Raw genomic sequence first — 16,764 nt, 5'->3', positions numbered from 1 at the left:
CTTCCGACTGAGAAGTTAGATCGTACCAAAAAATATTTTGTTACATTCACTGTAAGAGGCGAAACGCAAGACGATGAGAAATCCAAATCATCCTGCATACGAAGAAATGCAAAGAGTGTGTAAACATTTTTCAGATAGACTTCTTCTCCTAATCTGATGATTAATGAATGATTAATAACTTGCGAGAAAAACAGAAGTTAAAAAAAAAAAGTATATGTCGAGAATTGAGTTTTGTGTGTAGGAAAAGAAATATGCTTTCAAAAGCAGTGGACTTTACGTTCTCTACTTTATAAAAAATGTAGAGAATTGTTGCCATGCGAATAATTTTGTTTTATTCTTTCATAAAAAAGTTTTCTATTTTAGATATTTTTTGTCAATTATAAAAAAACTTTGATATCTTTTTTTTCCTTAAATCCAATAATTCTTCTCAGAAAAATTTGCTTGACGCACAACAATAATATAAGAAATACATCTCAAAACTGCCAGACAGAATAAAATTTTTTAATACATTATATATAAAATTAAACAACAAGTTTTTATTTATAATAAAATATACATCTGATTCATATTTTTCTTTTTCTCTCTTCTATTTTCTAGGTATATGTAAAATGATATATTCTAAATAAAATGTGAATGAATGACTCATTGTCAGTATTAATTATAATATATCTTTTTGTATGTTTTCCAATGTATATCCTAAAAATTGATATAAAAATAGTACAAAAATATTAAATATATAGTTTATCCCTATAATGAATAATCTTATATTATAATAATCTATAATATAAATGTTACTTTTTAGCAGAAACAATATTAGAAAGCATAATAATTGTCTAGCACTTTATCTATAAAATTATACGGATTATTTTTATATATCAAATATATTTTGAGAGATTCGATGCTATCTCGAGCGACTTATGTTGCTGTTTTCCAGCATATGCAAATCAGTAAAATTAGGTAAAGCAGGTGCGGCAGATATCAAAAGGGTCGGTTCAAAGGATTATCGATCAGTCGGTCGACGTGCTTTCAGGCAAAAGGACGCGCGTTTCTCTATCAAAGTAACGCTGGTTCGGCAATAGACTGTGTCAACAATGACGACGCGACTTATCGAATCCACGATGGTCGCAATATTGTTCGTCAGGTTGCAGCATGAATATTATTTTATTTGTAACGTGAAATTTCTGTGAAGAAGCCTTCGAATGGACAAATGGCTCCAAGATAGGAAGCTCTGGCTATTCGGTAGCACTCTGCCGTTGCTACCAAGGAGGTAAACATTAATGTCAAACGAAAAGCACATCTCTAATTTCATGCTCGAATCGATTAAAACATCTCCCTTTTCAAATGCATCTTTCGATAATTATCTGACGTTTTTCAAAAATTTATTCTAATGTCGAATTTTAGTAATTGTATTATTAATGTCAAAATATAGTATTTGGGCTTTTTGATCATTTGACATTTAGTTCATTAGGATCGATTCTCCAACAGCCTTTTAATTCCGAAAAAGACAATTGTCCTACGATTCTTATGAGGTTCAAAAAAGACGTCTCGAATAATTTCAATTCAATACGGTTGAAAGATTTTATTCCGGATTATATTCATTATATTGAATTATATTTTTTGAAAACATATACGAAATGTTTAGGTTTAGGCTATGCATTTCGTTAACATAAAAAATGTTTCTTATACAAGCTATAAACAATGATAATCTTTTGTCATGGTTAAACTAAAATTGACATTACATATGTAATATGAAGAATCGTTTCGTACAGTTAACAATAAACTTTACTACAATTTTGTTAATATCTCTCATATATAGAAAAATAAATTTATAAATTAAATTTATCGTTTCGTAAGTAACAGATAGAAAATAAAAAAGAAATCTTTTTTCGATAATTTTGAAAAATATATTTTTCGGTTTCGCTAGTCGCATTTTAATATTTAAATTTTTCCAATTATTTACTAAAATACAGTATTTTATATCTGTATTCTCTCTATATTATGAGAACAGAAAGATTATTTTCATATTACTTTTCTCAGTCTTTTACTGAAATAATAATAATAATTTCATAAAGAATACTTTATTCCTTTATTTTTGCTCCACTCTCTTTCTATTTTTTAATCTATGAAATTTTCTAATATACATTCGTAAGATATTGTAAACAAAGAGGAATAAATTATTTACTCAGTTAAATTAAACGCGAATAAGAAAAGTCGCGAATAGCGATAGCTATTTACATTTCTTGTCACGGATCATCCAAAAATCTTATACATCTCCCGGATGTTTTCGTGCTTTACATTGCGTAACTATAGCCGCTATAGAGAGAGTTTGTCCAACAATCAGAAACATTTCGACCTCTTTCACGGTCAGGATATATAAACGCGTAGTCGGAACGTAATATCGATTGTCAATAATCAAGAGTTGAACAATAATGTAAAGCGACGTTTCTTCAGCGTATTAGTACTATCCGGTATGTTCGCCGACGAGGGTGACCTGGCAAAAGTATTTCATGAATTCTATTCTTGGGTTTTTGTACGTATTAATTGCTTTTTTACTTCTTTCTCTTTCTTTTTCTCTCTCTTTTTATCGAGAAACATCAAGCTTGTCATATACTCACTGAATGTTATACGCCGAATCGAATTACAATTCTTTAATCGAATCTTTAAAATATGAAAAATTTAAAAATTATGTAGATAAGTTTATATTTATTATTTACTAATTTATTTTTTTAATCACATAATTTATTCTGACAAGTATGGATTAATCTTCGAGATTTAATTACGTAAAATGTTAAGATTACAATATATTGCAAAATGCATTTGTAAGACAAAGATTTTAGTATGAATATAAAATGAAGATTGATATATAATATTAAATAAATAATTTTTCCGTTTTTTAACTTTTTAATATTTTTCCATACAGCACAGAACATTGCAGCAACATTTGCAACATTGCCGCAATGTTGCTACAAAGTTGCAATGTTGTTGCAATGTTGTTACAATGTTCTGTGCTGTATGGGTTGCGTCTAATTAATTAAAGCTTCTCGAAAAAAATAATCATATATTGTACACAAGTTAAATACGATTAAATGATTTATGTTTAAGTGTGAGTGTGTGTTTGCATTTTCACATTTTTCGTAAAAAATAAAAAAAAAAATAAAAGAATACTATAATATTTCACTTTTTTTAAGTTTTAAATAATTTTGACCAACGAACATACATACAATATTCTAAAAGTGAAACGTCTTTTTGAAATACAAGAAATCAGTATAGTGAAAATTATTTATTCAATAATTCAACTATTTTTTTTAGATTATTTTTGAAAATAAAAATAACTAAAATTCTGTATATTATAATTGTAACTTTTAATAAAACAAAGCACGCTTTCGTGAATTTAGCTGTTTAACGATTCATACTTCTTAATAACCTGGCATAGCTGCGTCCTGTTTGTCGATTTACTTTCAAAGCACGCATCCGAATGCATAAATTAATTTTCAAAATTAATACATACAGTTTACCTTATCCGAAATTATGGTATATAATACGTACGCGATCACGTCAATATGATAAACGACATAAGGTTCGCGAACTGTCGACAATGCATACCACAGTGGTAAGAGATCTTTAATTCGGCCAGTAACCTCCCCAAATAATTGTAGAGCAGATCAAGATGTATATTAAACATAATACAATCCAGTCAATATACACTTGTTTCATAAAAATAATATTAAAATAAATTATATGACAAAATAAATATTCGTATATAACTTTTAATAAAACAAAGCACGCTTTCGTGAATTTAGCTGTTTAACGATTCATACTTCTTAATAACCTGGCATAGCTGCGTCCTGTTTGTCGATTTACTTTCAAAGCACGCATCCGAATGCATAAATTAATTTTCAAAATTAATACATACAGTTTACCTTATCCGAAATTATGGTATATAATACGTACGCGATCACGTCAATATGATAAACGACATAAGGTTCGCGAACTGTCGACAATGCATACCACAGTGGTAAGAGATCTTTAATTCGGCCAGTAACCTCCCCAAATAATTGTAGAGCAGATCAAGATGTATATTAAACATAATACAATCCAGTCAATATACACTTGTTTCATAAAAATAATATTAAAATAAATTATATGACAAAATAAATATTCGTATATAAAAATATCACAAACAAATTCGCGGCCTTATTCTTATCAGAATCTTCGATGATTTCGACCTAATTAATTTCAATATTATTTCGCAAAATATGTATCAGAACTGGTAACAATAATTCCAATTAGTAGATACAAAGTATTATTGTTTAATTATTTACATTAATTATTTAAAATGGTGATTAATAGCCGTTAATGTATTTTTTAAATTGTTGAGTGAGTATGATATTTAAAAGAAACAATATTGCTTTGTACTTATTTCGGATAGCCACTGTTGAGATACGTCAGACAGTTTACGTATATCGCGAGACAATTAAAAATTATGCAAGCTTATGTGAATGAAAATAGAAATATTATTTTATAAAAGATAAAGTATTCTGATTTTTTAAATCAATTTTCTTGACAAAAATTCCTTAAAAAATTCCTAAGAAAAATTCTATTCTACACTTGAAATTTATTTTTTCATATACAATAGAATAAAGAATTTTAAAAAACATGTAATAGTTCTTTATTAATTTTATCATAACTGAAATAACACATTCCTATAAAAAATTTATTCAGTCATGCTAGTCCGTGAAATTGTGAAAAATCCATACCTTCTCCGATTGTGTATCAAATGTTAAAAAGTATTCATTTCATTGAGCAAATTTTTCCTTCCCAATTTCTATTACATATAAGATTCTATCAAGTTTTTATTATAATAGCTTTTTCATGGAAAATAAACCTATTATTCGGTTGATATCGGATAACGATTGCAATATCGCTATTACAAATACGGAAATATCGTACTATTTTAGAGCATTAATACGTATAGATATTAATTTGATCCGGTATTGCAATCGCTCGTTCACAAGTCTGGTTTGTCGCGTCTGCGCTATAAGCGTAAGGTTTGAATAAAGTAAAACTTGTGGGGCAGCTTGACCCCTGGTCATCCATCGGGATAGAGACAGTCTAACTGGTACCGTTCCTCGTGATACTATGCTCTTTACCCAACAATTGGCATCGTTGCCATGCCTTGCCAAATATAAAAAGTGGGTATTCGAGAACATCGAAAAAAGTTTGTCGATTTTGTGCTCTCAAAAATAATAGTCATAAAAATCGTTTGTATCAAATAAAATTTGCATTCTTCATAAAATTATTTGATAAAATTAAATAAATTCCTAGCTACAGATAGGGAATTAAATAGATCTCAATTTTCGAAAATATCGAATATAAAATATAATATTGTGACGATTTTGATCGAGTCAATACTTTCGAATTATGAAATAATATACTTTTGCACCGAATTTTTTCCGAAAATTAATATGCCCGTACTATATTATTTTCATAACAATAACATTGAATGCGTTTGAATTTTATTTAAATTTATTAATAATAGCGAGAAATATGATTTTTGCACAGGTCTCGGGCGCCGAGCAAAGCCATGGAGCGTTACGAACGTTTGGCACGACTCGGCGAGGGTAGCTACGGCGTTGTCTTCCAGTGTAGAGATCGACAAACTGGAAAATTGGTGGCTGTAAAGAAGTTTCAGCAGACCGAAGATGATCCTCTAATACGTAAAATCGCGTTGCGGGAGATACGTCTGCTGAAGGTCAGTTCTTTTCTTTAATGATCACTGCATTATTTTTTAATAAACGCCACTCAAGCGAATTTAAAGGGACATCTTCTATGACACAAAATATCAATTGAAAGCAATCGATCAGGCAATATCAGAAAGTAATTGAAAATAATCGATAAGGTATCCATAAAGCAATACTTTTTTTCAAATTTAAATGACTACTAATGAAAATTTCGAGTTATGGATCAATAAAATTGTTTATGGTAAAAAAACTGTTATGAAGAGATATAATTGAAAAAGAAAAACATTCCGTTGAAAAAACTCAAAATAATCTAGATTTTTATAATAAAATGATAATAATTGCAAAATATCTTTTATGATTGCGATTTGTAAGTTATCAATTAAAAATCAAAATACATTTAGCATTTTTTCTGTCAAGCTAGTAAAACTGGCTAAAAATGTTTAATGACGGATACCGTATGTAAGATTTCTGCTGTAATATAAAAATCACTAAATATAAAAATTGCTGACATAATTTTCAAAGTTTTCCGCGTGAATCGATCAATCCACGGAATAACTAAGTCCGCCGAGGGTCGCATTCGTGTGAGGTGAACGACCTCCGTTAATGTATCCGCGACCGCTAGTTTTCACCTATAGATAAAGTGATGGTCAGTTTCGATATTTTCGACCATCTAAGAATTAATAAATTTATTAGATGTAGATAAATTCATTAAAAAACTCCATACTCTTTTTTTTTTAAATAATATCCTTATTTTGAAATATATGAATTCGATAATTGAAATAAAAAATTCGTGGACAGATTTTATGAAATGTAACTAAGAAGATTGATTTTTATACATTTAACAAAATTCTTCTACCGTTTTTGAGATCGTCGTCTACGATAGAACTGAAGCGGCAAGTACTCCGAACAATGGGGTACGCTCACGTGTAGAGGAAGTTACGTTCTTATTTATGCGATAAGAAGCTCGCATATACACAAGTGCAACACTGGCTGCGAGAAGTAGCCAACGGTCAATACCGGGCGGCGGTCAATATCTTGGCGTGTTCCGGTCTTTACCGACCTAACTTTATCGTTACAATCATCAGCGTAGGTTCACCGCCAAACATATGCACATTCAAATAGGTCCCTCTAAGCTCCGCGACGTTTTGACATTTTACTTCAAGGCTGTTCCCTTCGACAAAAGTATACTATATATATATGAAAGTGTCCTTTTGAAAATTAACAGCACAGAGCTTTCTAAAATTTCTTCGCGATACTTTATACAAAGAATATGTGAAATTATGTATACAATATAAACTTTGGAATCGAGGTTAAACATAAAAAATTAAAAAATAAAAGAAAAAAGTTTCCAGGGACGCGCCAAGACTACTGATCGCTCGGCTACCAACTTTAATTTACCGCGTAAATTCTTCGCATAGTTAATAATCGAAATCGTTCGTATAATCGAAATCCAAAATTGGGAAAATTAATGCTTCTCTTTTGCAGAATCTCAAGCATCCGAACTTGGTCAATCTTTTGGAAGTCTTTAGACGGAAGAGAAAGTTACATTTAGTATTCGAATATTGCGAGAACACTCTTCTGAATGAGATGGAGAAGTATCCTAGCGGTTGTCCAGATCTCACGACCAGGCAGATCACTTGGCAGATTTTGCAGGGCATCGCTTATTGCCATCGCCTCGAATGCGTTCATAGAGATGTGAAGCCGGAAAACATCCTCATTACCGCCGAAGGCGTGGTAAAATTATGCGACTTTGGATTCGCACGTATGCTCAGTCCTGGTGAAAATTATACGGAATATGTCGCGACCAGATGGTACAGAGCACCCGAATTACTGGTAAATATCACATATACACTTTTCACGTTGCTTGCTTAAGATATTTGCAGAATAAAAGTTGGACGTAAAGAGATTCTTAACTTTATATAACATTAAAAAATTTTTTATTTTTTATTTTTTTTATTTGATTATGGTATATAGCGATTAATTACCTGTTTTCCGGAGCAGGTCGGAGACACACAATATGGCACTCCGGTCGATGTATGGGCAATCGGTTGTGTGTTTGCGGAATTAATACGGGGTGAAGCATTGTGGCCAGGAAAATCCGATGTAGATCAGCTGTATTTAATAAGAAGAACGCTGGGCGATCTTTTACCAAGACATATGGCTATCTTTCAACAGAACGAATTCTTTACCGGCATTACTCTTCCAACACCGCAAACCCTAACGCCTCTCGAAGACGCTTTACCTCGTGGAAATAATAGTCCTGTACAGGTAATAGCGATAAATTTGCTTTAATTACAGAAAATGTAAAACGTGTAACTACATAAAAAAAACGTCAGTTAATATCAAGCAGAAATTTTGAGTAAAAAAGTTCCAATAAATATATCGTAAAATAAAAAAATTTTTTCAACAGTTAGTTACTCAAAATTTCAGGAAAATATCATATATGTATATTTGTTGTCGATAAAAAGTTTAGATGTATTCATCGGCTGAAATAATTAGTATAAATCAAGTGTTAATAAAATATATCAGAAATAATATATCATATTCAGAATTATCTCCTTTGGTGATAATTGTCGTGTATATCTTTTGTCGATAGTTGGATTTCCTGAAAAAATGTTTGGATAAAGATCCGAATGAAAGATGGACATGCGAACAGTTATTGCGACATTCTTACTTCGACAATTTTCATTTCAAAATGCCGGACGTCGAGACGGAAGAGTTCGAAAAACTTAAAAAGTATCGAGAACGTTCTCGGGTAAGTTTAATGATTGAATGCGCGATGAAATATTCAGAAAATATAAGTCGGACAATAAAATATATCAAGAATGAATTTTCTACAGAGTATCTAAGATTTGTCGACAAGCGACAGATTTATTACATATTACTGAACATCTTGCGAATAATTTATGGAGGAAAAGGAGATTGAGATAACGTGTGTTCTCTCATGTTTACAGAATACTAATTACAGTCAAATGGTGTTACCCCAGTTACCCAAGGCTGGTCCTTCTATTCATAGCCACAGTGAAAATCGGCCGAAGAGCTCCTCTATACATCAACAAAATTTTGACCATCTACCTACTATAAGAGGTTAATTCTGTGATTGTACATATATTTTCCTAAGTTTTTTAAGGATGTTTACGTTAATTTATAGAATTCTATGAAAATGATTGTTATTATCTTTTTATTTGTATTCCCACATTTTTCTTTATGAAGTTTAAAGACTTCTTTTAGATTTTGATTTGTTTATAAATAGAAGTAATTTGTGCAATTCATATGTATATCTCTTACAATAAAAGTTTTGTATAAAATAAGAGAAATTTATTTTATATCATATTCTGCAAGCAAAAGACAGGTAACATTGCTGCTTCAGCTACAGAATGTTCCATAATGGAAGTACCTAAATCTTGGAGGAAACAATAGCGGAAAAACGAACAAATCTATTATTTAACAATATAATTTAAAGAGAAAAATAAACGACATTATAAATAACAACAAACAGGATTCATATATATTACATTCTTACGTAATATATTTCTTATACAATTTAGTTAGAGGATGGTCGTGTCTTTCAGTCATCGGTACATAATGTTGTTGCAGTGAAAACCAACCTATGTGAAGTCCTATGATTAGTGGTATCATGATAGAGTAGGTAGGATTCCTTTGTATCCATGACTTTTTCACATTAGATGACTGCATTTTAAGTCATATGATAGTAATTGTTTGCATTACGCGTTTGCATTTACTTTTGTTCTACAATATACCTGAAAAATAAAGAAGGATTCCTTTTAATGCATATATTAAATGTACAAGATATATAAAATAAAACACATCCAAGCAATTTGATCAAAAAATGATTCTTTGTTTACTACGCGCGAATGTAAATATATTTGCGCACGATTTACAATAAATTGCAACAAATTATGCAATACAATAATATTAACGTTAGTGATAAAAAATAAACAAAAATATAGAAAAAAAATACGAGAAAAGAGAAGAAAAAACAAGATATATAATATCATTAATAATTTTTACCGATAAACTCAATACCTATAATACTAACCTATATATATATCAATTAATAAAAGTATTTGAACAATGCACTCGTAAATTGATTCAAAGCAGATAATTATTCTCCAGCAATACGCAGATTTTTGCGATAATTGAACAAATTAATACTAACCGAATCGGTCTCTTTTAAAAAAACCGATCAAAATTCATCCGTACGCAATCTCACCTCACGCACAGCAAATTTTGTATTGCTTGATCGACCAATCAGGACAAAGAAGCCTTTGTTGTTTTTGGTTGCGTTCGAAAATCTACTCATTCGATTGAGTATCATTTGATCGACCAATCAGAACAATTTTTGTTCCCTTTATCCTGATTAGTCGATCGAGTAATACTCAACCAAACGAATAGATTTTAGAACAAACCTTTATAGATTCGAAAGGCGGGAAAAATGACGCGAGATGGGAGATAGGTAAAAAGTTTTCTTAACCTTTGCGGTGAATGTGCAGTGAGAAATAATGTAAAATGACTTCTTTTCCAGCGATCAACTATAATTAGCTTTTACCTGATATAGTTCATGTGCATTTTTATTCATAATTAGTTTAGTAATTTGTATTTTTGTGTAACGACGATGGCTGACAATAAATGTGCACAAATGATTCAAACTAACTTTTCCTTATACGGTCTGGTATTGTCTAGGTAAGTACTCTGTATTTTTTAAAAGTTAAGAGATAATATTACCTGTGTATAGCACAATCAAGATATATCTGTGTAATTATTTTCTTCATTTACTTTTTATATCAAGTGTGTTTTTAAATTATTTACATTTATGTATGATTGAATGTATTTATTATTGTTTACGTTTTTTTTTTTTTTCAGGGAACTTAGAGTATCTCTCGCAAAACAGCTGTTAAAAATAGCAGAAGATGAACGTGAATCTTGGCTGAATCGCATTATAGAGCTGGTCCTAGCCCAAAACTTGAATGATCCACACGTTAGCGCCGAACATATAAAACTTGCCATAGAAGAATGTGTAGAACCAAATAAATTGAAAAATACTGAAACAGTATTTAATGTTATTAGTGGATATGATATACCAAAAATTAAGTATGACATTTCCAAGAAAAAGTTTATTATCGACAATGAAAACTTGTATCCTGAAACACAATACAAGTCACTGATTTTTAAACATCGTTTTGAAATGGTATGGTACAAAACTTTGAGGCATAAGCAATTTCAGTCTTCTAAGTTTGAGAAACAGCAGATGGATAAAACGAATATAATACCTATTGAATATCTGTTGAGCGAGTTGAAAATGGGAAAAGTTTGTGTAATGGGTCTGATAACGCAGTTAGTGGAAGATCAATATTCTTTGGAAGATACAACTGGAACCATTAAAATCGACTTAAGCAGTACAATATCCTTTACAATATAGATAATTATTTACAATAAATCTTATTATATCCGGCCTTGCTTTAGCAGTTTTTTTAGAAATTTTTAGTAAAAATATGGAAATATCTCAGAATGCTATCAAAACTTAATAATTTTCAAAAAAATTTGCGAAAATTGATTCTCAGATCCATGTATACATATAAAATATTTTCTTGTTCTCGCAGAGTATTGATGTTTGATAAATTCTTCTAACAACATTATATGATATGAATATATATTTCCCAATAGAATAAGACATCTTTGGGATATGGCAGAAGCAGCAATCAGGAGCCAGTTATCTTCCTTATCCTGCGTTACGATTTTCAGGATACTTTCGTTATGGAAGGCTGCATAGTAATAGTTAATGGTGTATATAAGGATGATGTATTATATGTAGAGAATATTAACTTTCCGCCAATAGAATTATCGGAGAGTATGCGATCAGATTTTGGTGATAATAATACATTTGGTGGACCGCATAATGTGTCTTTGAAAATGTCCGAGAAGTTACAAGTTCACGAAGAGAACGACCCGGATGGAATGATAGTATTCATAGCAGAACTATGGCTAGACATGCCGAACGTGTTACAAAAATTTAAAACAGTCCTGGAAGGTTACATGGATTATCCTCCTATAGCTTTCGTATTATGCGGTCATTTCTTGAGTTTTCCCACGAATATAACTAGCGCGCAAGCTTTGATAACGGGTTTTAAAAATTTGACCGATATAATAACGCAGTATGCGAACGTGAAGGAATCCTCTAAATTTGTTTTCGTACCCGGACCGCATGATCTAGGCTCGCCTAAGATTTTACCGAAACCTCCTTTACCCAAGTGTATCATCGAGGAAGTCACGAAAATAGTACCAAACGCTATTTTCACCACAAATCCGTGTAGAATACAATACTGTACAAAAGAGATCGTGGTATTGAGGGAAGATATGTTGACAAAGATGTGCAGGAACGCGCTTCGTTTCCCGAAAGAGGAACATTTCTTCAAACACGTAAGTGTATGATCATGTTTCATGAGTTATTATCAAAAATACGGTTTTTAATATCAATATTGAACAAATTTTTTTCTAGTTTGCGAAAGCTATCATCAGCCAATCGCATTTGACTCCTGTGCCTCTCCAAGTTGTTCCGATCTATTGGAGATACGATCATGCTCTACAAGTGTTTCCAACGCCAGATCTCATAGTGATCGCTGACAATTTTGGAACATACACGACAGACTATTCAGATTGTTATGTGATAAATCCGGGAATGTTTTCGAAAAACAATTTCTCGTTTCAAGTTTATGTGCCTGCTATCAATCAGATCCAAGATTGTCAGCTACCAAACGACACCGACGTTTCTTGAAAAGATAAGTATTGTTTGAAAAATTTTGACAATTTGATAATCCATAGCGCTACTACTATGTTGGATCAGTTGATACGCTAGTCTTTCATAATTTTATATATTTATTTTATTTTTATAACACAAAATCTCTTGTTTATTTTTACAATACTTTGAAAACGCGTCTGAAATGGATCACTTAAATCATAACTTTTGTGTACTATGTAAACACAAAACAAATTAAATTAAATCCAAGAAATAAAAATAATTTAGTCACACGAGGAGGCCTTCGGAGGGAGGGAGGGTAAACGAAAATGATGGAGAGGAATTATTTTTTGTCTTACAATTAATTTTTTGTGTCCAACAGTATTACAACGGAAAATATTGAGAAGCAATAGCTTTGTGATAATTTTTTAAGAGATGGAATATTTATATTATATTATATGAATATACAGGATGTCCCACCAAAAGTGGCCACCCTCTTTTATTTTTTAAACTAAAAGAGATAGATTGTAACAAATATATATCAAATTAAATCGTTCAAACTGAACTCTATTGTGAGTATAATGGTTGTTTTCAAAAGAGCTATCTGTGTTAACGAACGAGAGGTATGCATAATTTTTTTATAATAATATGGATATTTTGATATGATAAAAGTGTTTGAAAATTTTTATTTAAGTACTTAATAATATTGCATTAATATTGTAAAAAAAAATTTTTATCAAATCGTTGCGCTGCAAAAAAATCTAGAAAATGTACTCATTTTTCGAAGGTTCAAACGGGTATGCCCCCTTAACACAGATAGTTTTTGGAAGCAATCACTATGCTCATAAGAGAGTTCAGTTTGAACCATTTAATTTGATATATATTTATTACGGTCTATCTCTTTTAGTTTAAAAGATAAAAGGGGGTGGCCACTTTTGGGACACCCTGTATAATACCTCTTTCTAATTATCTCTATACGCTTCTCTTGTATTTCCTAAATTAAGTGACTAATAGAATCTTACATCAGACTTTCCAAATAGGACACGAATGGTACGCACTCGCTTACTCTTTCCTATTGATTCATATAAATAGCTACATATAGTATTAAACACAACGTTTCTCTACCACTTTGCAATGTACATAACATTATACAGGTACAGACTGATTCTCAATTTATTTCAATTCGTCGCACTGGAAGCATAAGTCAATTACTGGCCATAGTAAACCAAATATGATCATTATTAATAATATTGTATTAATATTGTAAAAAAATTCAAAATTTTTATCAAGTCATTGCTCTGCAAAAAAAATCTAGAAAATGTACTCATTTTTCGAAGGTTCAAACGGGTATGCCCCCTTAACACAGATAGTTTTTGGAAGCAATCACTATGCTCATAAGAGAGTTCAGTTTGAACCATTTCATTTGATATATATTTATTACGGTCTATCTCTTTTAGTTTAAAAGATAAAAGGGGTGGCCACTTTTGGGACACCCTGTATAATACCTCTTTCTAATTATCTCTATACGCTTCTCTTGTATTTCCTAAATTAAGTGACTAATAGAATCTTACATCAGACTTTCCAAATAGGACACGAATGGTACGCACTCGCTTACTCTTTCCTATCGATTCATATAAATAGCTACATATAGTATTAAACACAACGTTTCTCTACCACTTTGCAATGTACATAACATTATACAGGTACAGACTGATTCTCAATTTATTTCAATTCGTCGCACTGGAAGCATAAGTCAATTACTGGCCATAGTAAACCAAATATGATCATTATGTAAGCGTAAAAAGTCGTTAATAGTAACATTACAACATGATAATACTAACATTACATCTTTGTGTGTGTGAGCAATATAATTTCTTTACCAACCAGCAGTTGTATTAATATTGCTAAGAAATATTACGCATATAAATATTATGGGGATATAAATTTGCTTGAAATACGATCAGGATGTAAAATAGATGTATAATATTTGCAATAGTGGATCTCTGGAAGAAATTTTGTACATTATATTTTACATATTTTTTGCTTAAAATATTCCACATGCAGCATGCTTTAAGGATTGTTAATATATTTTACATAACAGAAATGCATGACTGATACAAGTATATGAGTTTTCTTCTCAAAATATATGAAGCAGATTAGACATTTTGAATATTGATTGCAAAGTGCGAACATAGAATCTTTGAAATCGAAATAAACGATTATACATATATAAGTGTAAATTGTAACAACTACACACATTAATTCATCACATATATTACAGTGCTATTTGTAAAAAAAAAAAAAAAAGAAAGAAAGAAGAATTACGCTCTTATACTTCTATTGCACTTCCTCGTAAACACGCATTGTCCGATATAATTTTTTTCGTATGCTATTCAATTCCTCCTGCAAAAATTATTATAATACATTAATAATACATAATATTTAAAATATTAATTTTAAATACTAATTTTTTAGTCCGATCAGACGGCGTAATAAGTTGTTCGCACTCTATGTCTCACGAACTATCATTCTTCGTATGTAGTTCTCCTAAAAAATAAATTTGTGATCTAGGTTACCATATATATTTATAAGTACAGTTGTTATTACAATTTCTGTAGCCGCAAATAAAATGTTTATGTATATATAATAATAGTACATATAAATATATATTTACAAGACAAAGTTGAAAAACAAATAATTAGAAGAAAAATACCCTCCAAATTTATTTAAACCATTTAATTACATTGATAAAGTTTCTTCTGCGCTGTTTCTTTCACTTATATATTCTTCGATTAATTTAAAACTGAGTTTTCTTTTGTGAAACTTTTTAATGCTATCTTTTTCACAACACTTTAGAATTCGACTTTCACAAAAAAAAAAAAAAAACTATTGAAACTTAATAACGTTCTTTTTAACTTTGAACGATATCGCACGTGTTCATGTAGTTCACATACAGTTCATAAGATATGGAAATGCGAAGAATTACTACGCTGTCACTTGAAATTATAATTTTAGCTAATACACATGAACAATATGCAGAATAAAATGAAGCAAGATCTAATTTCTTCTTAACATCATAAAATATATCTTGGTATCCCGAGGATTAATTTCATTGTAATCATTGATATTTTATTAAAAATTTTATGTAAAAATGACTAGTTTGTATCGGAGAAAGGGTAAAGAAATAAATGCTCAATGCGATCGTTTACGCACTTTCTCTTTGATATCTCCGGCAAGCCTGATTCCTTTCTTCGGCATCGAAATACCAAAGTGTGATAGCGTATCTCGTTTTGTACGCTGGTTGCACTTCGTGCGGATTCCGCCTGTCAGACCAGAAAAATAATATCCTATCGAAAAGAGGTTCGATATCCGCTACTTGATCGCGCCACCCTTCTGGGAATATCCTCAAAAGTCCGCCATTCTCCTGTGTGAAATAAAACAAATATACAATTATTTATAAATTCCGCCGTTATACACAATTATTATATCGGGCCTTACATTATTCTTTCGCTTCAAGAACGGTGCTATATTTGCAAGATCTTATAAAGATTCCTAATTCGCGCATCAAGATAATAGACTATGGTGTCTCGAAAGGGAAGTCAATTTTGTAATTACTTAAATGATAAGGTGAGTTAGTTGTTTGACAATTTAATGGATTATGAATATAGATCAGTGTACGTTATTACAAATCCTTATACAGCCTTAATATATATATAATCAATTACTTGAAATATTATGATATTTGTAAAACACGGAAGTTTCTCGTACATGAGTAAACGTACTTTCCTCGTATATAAAGTGGTAAATATAATTATAGACATATATTAATTCATGGATATCTAGAATTGTACCTTGATATCCCAATCCCGATTAAGATAATAAATGGCCGTGATGCAACGGCCATCTCGGTTAGGATTATCCACATGTTTCACGTAATGCGAACCGTGACCAGGATAACAAGCTACCATTGCCTGGAACATAGAAGAAAAATAGATTTGATTGAAAGAGCGAATCGTAATCTCGGCATAAATTATAATGACTAAAAGTAAGAAAATGTGTTATCTTCCTCTTTACTAAATTTGAAATATAAATATTTATTTTGTCATACATACAATCATTTATATACTACTATGTAACTAATATATATATATATTTATATTTCAAATTAAAATAAATATTTTAATTCTTAAAGGTCACATATGCATCACTTTGACCTTATCGATTAACAATAGAATATCCCGAAGACCTTAATTTAAAAAATATATATAT

General features: G+C 30.6%; 4 protein-coding genes and 1 long non-coding RNA gene across 10 annotated transcripts in view; 3 read left to right on the top strand and 2 right to left on the bottom strand.

Annotated features, from left to right (window-relative positions):
* Positions 1–497, top strand: part of LOC115233509 (ankycorbin) — an 8,462-nt gene extending 7,965 nt beyond the window's left edge. Inside the window, exon 14 of the mRNA XM_029803995.1 lies at positions 1–497. Within this exon, the coding sequence (XP_029659855.1) occupies positions 1–123 (123 nt within the window). The 3' untranslated portion in view covers positions 124–497.
* A 323-nt stretch (positions 498–820) lies between these two features.
* LOC115233470 (cyclin-dependent kinase-like 4) lies at positions 821–9,049 on the top strand. Of its 3 annotated transcripts, none has more exons than XM_029803923.1 (6): positions 821–1,267; positions 5,563–5,752; positions 7,227–7,574; positions 7,743–8,009; positions 8,338–8,496; positions 8,696–9,049. In XM_029803923.1, the coding sequence occupies exons 1-6, from the start codon at positions 1,200–1,202 to the stop codon at positions 8,831–8,833; spliced, it is 1,170 nt and encodes a 389-aa protein (XP_029659783.1). In that variant the 5' UTR covers positions 821–1,199; the 3' UTR covers positions 8,834–9,049. The 3 variants fall into 3 exon arrangements, with proteins under 3 accessions (XP_029659783.1, XP_029659784.1, XP_029659785.1); XM_029803924.1 differs by lacking the exon at positions 821–1,267 and adding an exon at positions 2,060–2,530; XM_029803925.1 differs by lacking the exons at positions 821–1,267; positions 5,563–5,752 and adding an exon at positions 2,062–2,530.
* Positions 8,588–10,016, bottom strand: LOC115233471. The gene is made up of 2 exons (XR_003883779.1): positions 9,802–10,016; positions 8,588–9,502 (listed from the first exon to the last, which is right to left on the bottom strand). It is a non-coding gene; the product is annotated as an uncharacterized LOC115233471 (long non-coding RNA).
* Positions 10,017–10,172: 156 nt separating this feature from the next.
* On the top strand, positions 10,173–12,765 carry LOC115233468 (DNA polymerase epsilon subunit 2). Of its 2 annotated transcripts, XM_029803917.1 has the most exons (5): positions 10,200–10,218; positions 10,288–10,445; positions 10,626–11,163; positions 11,496–12,179; positions 12,259–12,615. In XM_029803917.1, the coding sequence occupies exons 2-5, from the start codon at positions 10,378–10,380 to the stop codon at positions 12,532–12,534; spliced, it is 1,566 nt and encodes a 521-aa protein (XP_029659777.1). In that variant the 5' UTR covers positions 10,200–10,218; positions 10,288–10,377; the 3' UTR covers positions 12,535–12,615. The 2 variants fall into 2 exon arrangements, with proteins under 2 accessions (XP_029659778.1, XP_029659777.1); XM_029803918.1 differs by having other exon boundaries at positions 10,173–10,445; positions 12,259–12,765.
* A 1,691-nt stretch (positions 12,766–14,456) lies between these two features.
* Positions 14,457–16,764, bottom strand: part of LOC115233469 (egl nine homolog 1) — a 6,341-nt gene continuing 4,033 nt past the window's right edge. Inside the window, exons 3-5 of one of the 3 annotated variants that reach the window (XM_029803919.1) lie at positions 16,347–16,466; positions 15,709–15,919; positions 14,457–15,042 (exon numbers count right to left, since the gene is read on the bottom strand). In XM_029803919.1, the coding sequence (XP_029659779.1) occupies positions 15,011–15,042; positions 15,709–15,919; positions 16,347–16,466 (363 nt within the window). In that variant the 3' untranslated portion in view covers positions 14,457–15,010. The remainder of the gene's footprint in view (positions 15,043–15,708; positions 15,920–16,346; positions 16,467–16,764) is intronic. The other 2 variants (XM_029803920.1, XM_029803922.1) reach the window with 2 other exon arrangements.

Source organism: Formica exsecta, unplaced genomic scaffold (genome assembly GCF_003651465.1).
Source record: "Formica exsecta isolate Colony F162 unplaced genomic scaffold, ASM365146v1 scaffold175, whole genome shotgun sequence".
Classification (NCBI taxonomy): domain Eukaryota; kingdom Metazoa; phylum Arthropoda; class Insecta; order Hymenoptera; family Formicidae; genus Formica; species Formica exsecta.
This window is presented reverse-complemented; position numbering and strand designations above follow the sequence as displayed.

What these genes read in the sequence shown, in the direction of transcription:
- LOC115233470 (XM_029803923.1), top strand. Translation starts at nt 1,200, where the DNA reads ATGGACAAATGGCTCCAAGATAGGAAGCTCTGGCTATTCGGTAGCACT. An exon ending in ACAGAGCACCCGAATTACTG is followed by an intron (nt 7,575 to 7,742) that starts GTAAATATCACA and finishes TTTCCGGAGCAG; the next exon opens with GTCGGAGACACACAATATGG. An exon ending in AGTATCGAGAACGTTCTCGG is followed by an intron (nt 8,497 to 8,695) that starts GTAAGTTTAATG and finishes TCATGTTTACAG; the next exon opens with AATACTAATTACAGTCAAAT.
- LOC115233468 (XM_029803918.1), top strand. Translation starts at nt 10,378, where the DNA reads ATGGCTGACAATAAATGTGCACAAATGATTCAAACTAACTTTTCCTTA. An exon ending in AAATCGACTTAAGCAGTACA is followed by an intron (nt 11,164 to 11,495) that starts ATATCCTTTACA and finishes ATCCTGCGTTAC; the next exon opens with GATTTTCAGGATACTTTCGT. An exon ending in AGGAACATTTCTTCAAACAC is followed by an intron (nt 12,180 to 12,258) that starts GTAAGTGTATGA and finishes ATTTTTTTCTAG; the next exon opens with TTTGCGAAAGCTATCATCAG.